The sequence below is a fragment of the Chinchilla lanigera genome, unplaced genomic scaffold (assembly GCF_000276665.1).
Source record: "Chinchilla lanigera isolate Chin_1 unplaced genomic scaffold, ChiLan1.0 scaffold00109, whole genome shotgun sequence".
NCBI lineage: Eukaryota > Metazoa > Chordata > Mammalia > Rodentia > Chinchillidae > Chinchilla > Chinchilla lanigera.
Genome location: NW_004955510.1, coordinates 138,897 through 145,103, shown reverse-complemented (window position 1 = coordinate 145,103; position 6,207 = coordinate 138,897). Strand labels below are relative to the sequence as shown.

Sequence of the window (6,207 nt, the reverse complement as noted above, 5' to 3'; positions counted from 1 at the left end):
CCTTTGACCCTCTAGGAGGTCCTGGTGAATGTAAAACACCGACTCGAACTGCCGGACCAGCAGCTCCCGGAACACTCGCACACTCAGCACGGGGTGTGCACAGGGCTACACCTCCCACCCCCAGCCAGAGATGTCCTTTGGGTTTCTGAGTGAGGACCTCCTCTCTGCTGCAAGTGCAGGGACGCAGAAACTCAGTGTGTAATGGAAACGGGGTCTTGGGTCGCCTGCTCTGCCCTCGGAAAGTAGATGGGATATACCTGGCTCTCTACACAAGTTTCAGCTGGGAACCGTGGCTGTGTGAGTAAAGCAAGGACTTGAACCACAGGACCAGCAGCTCCTGGAGCACTTGCACACTCGGCACAGGGTGCATGCAGGGCTACGCACCCCTGCCAGTCAGAGATGTCCCTGGGGTTTCTGAGTGAGGACCTCCTGTCTTCCAAGGGTGCAGGGAGGGCATAGGGTCAGTCTGTAATGCTGGTGGGTTCCTGGTTCACCTGCTCTGCCCTCAAGAAGTAGACTGGAAATACCTGGCTCTCTCTGTGAGTTTCAGCTGGGAACCCTGGCAGTGTGAGTAAAGCACGGACTCGAACCGCGGGACCAGCAGCTCCCGGAACACTCTCACACTCCCAGACCTCATTTTAAAGTATCATAAAAAGTTCTCAAAATATTGTTCTATGTAGTAAATAATTATGCATCATCTACCCTACTGCCAAGGACTTTGCTAGGTACTGGAGAGTCTGTCAAAAAACTGATAACACTCACACTTTTGTCTCTAGCTCACTCCTCTCCCTTGGACTTCACAGTTGAGTATTCACGTGGACACTTAGTATCTCCATTTGGACATTTACCTGGCAGTTAAAACTTAATGTGCCTAAAATGTAACTTTTGATCATCCAGTCATAAACATGCTCCTCTCCTAGGTACTTGCTCTTTAATAAAAGGTAAGTCACTTCTATATCCTCAAAATTTCACTGGAATTATCTTGACCTTTTCTTTCACTTATAACCAAAACAGCAACAAACACTTTTGGCTCAACCTCCAAATGTACTCAGAGTCTTACTAGTTCTTTGCCTTCCACAGCCAGCACAAAATGCCACCACCATCCACCAAAGCCTACTGAGTAGGCCTGCTGATATTCCCTCATTGTTCTCAATAAATATCTATATTATTACCCCCTGAAATAAATAGGACATGTGTCAGATATTAACACTATTTTGTTATGTGATAGACTCTTTTTGTTTTGTTTTGTTTTGTTTTTTTTTTTGGTTTTTCTCCGGTACTGGGAATCAAACTCATGACCTCATGCTTGCTAGACAGGTGCTGTGCCACTTAGCTAAATCCCCAGCCCCACTATTTTGTTATGTGAATGATGCTGTTCCACGGCTTCATAATTCCTTACATTTTCTATATTGTTTGTAAATGCATAAGTATCACAATATTTTTATTATCTTAAAAACATCATCTTTCAAATTTTGATTGGCCATCTTTATGTTTTGTGTATGGTTGGATCTCGTTCTCCGAAGGTTTATATGCTGGAAGCTTGGTCCTAGTGTGGTGTTCAGGTGGTAGTGTAACAACAAAGTTCTGACCAAGAACCAGGTGGCACCAAAGCTTGGAGGCAAGAATCAGCATTATTATTTTGGTGGACCCAGATGGGATCTTCCCAAAGAAGTCAGGACTCCAATGACTCCGGGAGTGACATTTTTATGGGACTGTAAAAAGTGAAAGTACAGAAGCAGAGTGGCTTTCATTTGGGGACTGGTTCTTCTAGGATGTATTTTAAGTCCAGCTTTTTCTGGGAAACAGAAACCATAAGTCCAGCCTATATTTGGGAAACAGAAACTTAATTGAGTACCAGAGACTAAATGAAACCATTGGTTTAAACTGGTGGGAAATGACACCATCTTATGTCAGGGGCACTTTCTGATATAGTAGAACATTCAAAATGCAGGGCCTTGGGCAAGGTAATTTTAGTCCCTGCAGCATGAACCTTAGACAGGATGAAAGAGAGTCTCACAAATGAGCTCATTCTCTTGAAAGTGAGTTTGTTATGAAGTGATCTGGGTGGCCACTCAGAAGGGGCTGCCTGGGTTTTGATTATCAGCCTCCCAAAATGTGAGGTACATAATCTTATCTTTATGAAGTACCTAGCTTTCCTTGTTTTGACATATCAACAGGAGACAGACTAATGTAATCATCATTTTCTTTGATATTATTGAATCATGTACTCTGGCACCTATATCCATATATTTTTTGCCCTTCAATTTTCTAAGAAAACTGTAGATTTCTAAATTCACATTATTTACATACATTCCAAAAAATAGAATTGCTTGGTCAGTTCTCTGGTTGCAAAATGAGAATAAATGTTCTGTGAATATTTCTCATTAACTTTATATGATTCCTCCTTAAATATATATATAGGCATATATATAGCCTTTAAATGGGTAATTAATGCTAAATGAGGTCATAAATGTAGGGCCCTAATCCAGTATGATCCACGTCTTTGTAGCAGAAGAGACACCAGCGATGGACACACACAGAGCAAAAGACAGAGGCTTCCAGGCCCAGTCCTTGAAAATGGACTACAGGCTCTGTCACTGTGAGAACACCCATATCTGTTGTTCAGAGCACCAAATTTGTGGCAGCATATTACAGCAACCAGAGCAAAGCAACAAAATTGGCATGGAGTTTTACAATGTAGGAGCAAAACGTTAACTAGGTGGGTGGCTCAGGCCAGTAATCTCAGAACTTGGGGAGGCTGAGGTAGAAGAATAGCAAGTTTGAGCTCAGCCCAGGTATTTTTGTGACTTAGCAAGACTCTATCTCAAAATATAAAATAAAAACAAAATGAAGGGGCTGGAAATGTCACTCAGTGTATCTGTTGCCATATATATAAATATAGTTATAAAAAACATGAAATATAGGGTAAAGATAGTTAACAGTATTGTACCATACACTTAATAATTTTAAGAGGGTAAATATTACTTTTTCATCACAATTAAAAATGAGTCAGGCACAGTGGCATATACCTATAAGACAATTTATTTGGAAGACTGAGGCAGGAGGCCTTGCCATAGCAAGACCAGGACTTTAAAAAAATATGTTGTATTTTATTTCTTGTTAAAAAATTATACAAAAGGCACATATAAATGTGTTTAAAAACACAGCAGAGAGATAGGGTGCTAAAAAAGAAATACAATAAAAATCTGAGACATGAAACCAAAAAGTTTTCATTCTGTGAGTTGAAATAAAAATCTATTTCACTGACTACAACAGTGTTATTTCGATATATTATGAAGTCTTTTGGTTCTGATCTGACACAGTGCAGGGCTTTCCTTCAGTTATTCCTTAAAGGTTAGGGAGTCTCACTGGACAGAGGAGGATTACAACAGGACCTCACAGCCACAGGCAAGTGGCTGAGGGGTGTGTATAAATAAATCCTTTGTTTAGTGTTCCATAACATCACCATTTCAACTTTCAAGTGGGTCAGTCTCCATCTTTTCTCTCAGATGGCTTCATACTGCAGAAGTCAGAGTTCTGAAAGTGCTTTTTCACTGCAGTATTTATCCTTAGCTTTTTCTTCAGATCTTGGTTCAGATTCAGGGAGGGAATAAAACTGACCACCTAAGACACAGGTATGAGGGTAACCCTCTGTGATACAGCTCCCACTTTTTAAGGATCATTTTGCTAGGAGAAAGTCACTGTTCCTGCTGTCCTCAATGCTATTACCCACCGGAGGCTCTATCTGCACATACTGCTTGCAAGGATCAGCACTTTAAACTGAAGAACTGCCAAGAATAATGTATTAAAATAAGAATAGTAGTCAGAGTGTATCAGTTCCTTCTCAATGAGTTCTCAATGCCTCCATTCACCTCCCTATCCATGGTAATGTTACAAGTAAGAGGTCAAAGATGACAAATAGAAAGTCTTCTGGACATCAGATACGACTTTCTTTGCCTTTCCTTCAGAGGCCTTGATCCTGGCAATGAACTGTGTGGGGTTGATGGAATGGATATGGCACGGAGAGGTACAGGAGCTTTGGCTCTTTGTGAGAAAGCTCCCCAGATCTTTTGGAAGGGGGTTCATACCAGAGGAGGCGAAAGGACCCTCTCCCAACTCCACCATCCCTAGAGAGGGGACCTCATTGGGTGGTTCTGGGATGATCTTGTCTTAATAAAGTTAGCAGATATTCCCTTTTAAGTGGTTTAATCTGCTTCTTAAATTAGGCTCACTCCACAACTCAATGTATTTGTTGTTCACTCTGTATCACACTAATTTTTTTAATCCAGGAAAGAACACCTAGATCAGGGCCATGAGATCTTCCTAAATTGGAAGTTATGGGGAACTTTATCTCACGAGGAGAGCCTGAAACCTTCACTTAGAAGTTGTCACGGTTGTGGACAATCACCCACCAGTGAGTCCAGATTCAGGAAAATGATACTTTTTCCTGAATGTCCCTGGATGACAGGAGTTAGTTGAGGAAGTGTGAAAATTACATATACACAGTATTATTGGTTTGAGGCAAATAGAGGAGATGGATTTTCAGGTGTTTGGACCTGCAATTGACACAAATATATCTCAGTTTTTTCTGGAGACTGATGTCCTTTCATATGGATCCCACTCAGCAATAATGGACTGCAACAATTCATCCCAGTGCTGCAGAAAGAGATATGAGTCTACCTGGTCTACGCCCAGCCACTGTTGATTACCAAACAGAGGTTGAGCAGAGTCTTCTGAGAGCAGTATCTCTGTTGTAGTGTGCTCTTTGGGGCCATGGCATTGTCCTTGGTTTGTGGGACACAAAGAAATCTTTACGCCTGGAGTCATTCCTGTTGATAAATGACTATTTCATATTGAAGTAATATGACAATTTTCTCTTTCTTGCACAGCCTCGGAGGGCTGGACAATTTTAGCCCTGAGTAACTGGCTCACATGGCCCCCAGAAGAATCCTGAGGAACAAAAGGTGCAGGGGTGGAGAAAGACCTGGTACAAGTGACCTTTTGCTAGTAACAGCATTGGGGAGAGGAAGGTATCTGGAACTTCTTGGGTCAGTGCTGTGGTCTTTTGGTGGCAACTGATTCCTGGCATGGGATGTCTGACATGGGCCTTCTGCCACGGAGTCCGCAGGTACTCCCCTATTTTCCGGGTGTTGGTGCAAAGCTTTTTGGTTAAGAAACCATGTCTAAGACAGAATAAAGAGACTCAGACATTAAGAGACAGAAAGATTTTGCTTCAGTTTCTCATAGTCTATAAACAAAGTATCTACATATGTGACCCATGATCTCATATATATCACTTGGTCTTTAAAATGTGCCCAAATTAGAAGGAATTGTTTATTCTTTCTTTGCCATCGTTTTGCTGGCATCCCAATCTTTTGGAACTCTGTCGAATCCTCCTTTTCCTTTGATTATTTTTCAAATGACATATTTTATGTTATCTACATTTAATGCTGAAGAATATGTACTTTAAAATTTTCCACCATCAGTGCAAAAAATGCATTAAATTAATGAGTCCTCAAAGTTAGTCTTTGCCTCATGACAGTATCTGAAGTACCAATTCTGTATTTTCTGGGTAAGATGCTCTTTCCTGATTTTGAAGTTGAAATAATAACTCTAGGCAACAGCTGCCTTGGTACATATACAAGCACATCAGCTGAGGATGCAGGGCTTGACACATGACAACAGAGCAATGGTGGCAAACCTATGCTTGCACCTTGCCAAGTGGGCATGCAGAGCCCTCTCTATCGGCATGCGAGCCAAGTCATCGCAACATTGCCCCAGTACCTGAGTACTGGTTAACAGTGCATAAGAGCCATGACTGTGTCTGGAAATGGGAGAATAAATGATTCTTTAGGTGTAACTCGTCTAGGCTTTTGCATGGCAGGTCAGTGCACTGCCAAGGATATATCTTTGTGCCTGTGTTTGTGTCTGTGTCTATGTCCATATGATTATCTGTATATCTCTAAATTATATTTTACTAACAAGATTTTACCTTTGAGTTTACTTATGAAAAATTAAAATTTAATATCTGATATATATCAAAGAGATGTTCTTATTAAGAGACTGAGGTTCTCTTAATGTTGTGCTAATCCCCTGGAATATTTAAATCTGCAGCATCATATTTAGTTGCTTTTGAAGAATTTATAAAAGTAAGAATGAGGATATATATATATATATATATGTAATGAGCTCATTCTCATGAAATAT

General features: G+C 40.9%; 1 protein-coding gene across 1 annotated transcript in view; it reads right to left on the bottom strand.

The window, feature by feature from the left end:
* Positions 1 to 4,578: 4,578 nt before the first annotated feature.
* Duxb (double homeobox B) overlaps positions 4,579 to 6,207 on the bottom strand; it is a 19,545-nt gene continuing 17,916 nt past the window's right edge. The window contains exons 9-10 of the mRNA XM_013506306.1: positions 4,985 to 5,183; positions 4,579 to 4,829 (exon numbers count right to left, since the gene is read on the bottom strand). Coding sequence (XP_013361760.1) covers positions 4,579 to 4,829; positions 4,985 to 5,183 — 450 coding nt within the window. The remainder of the gene's footprint in view (positions 4,830 to 4,984; positions 5,184 to 6,207) is intronic.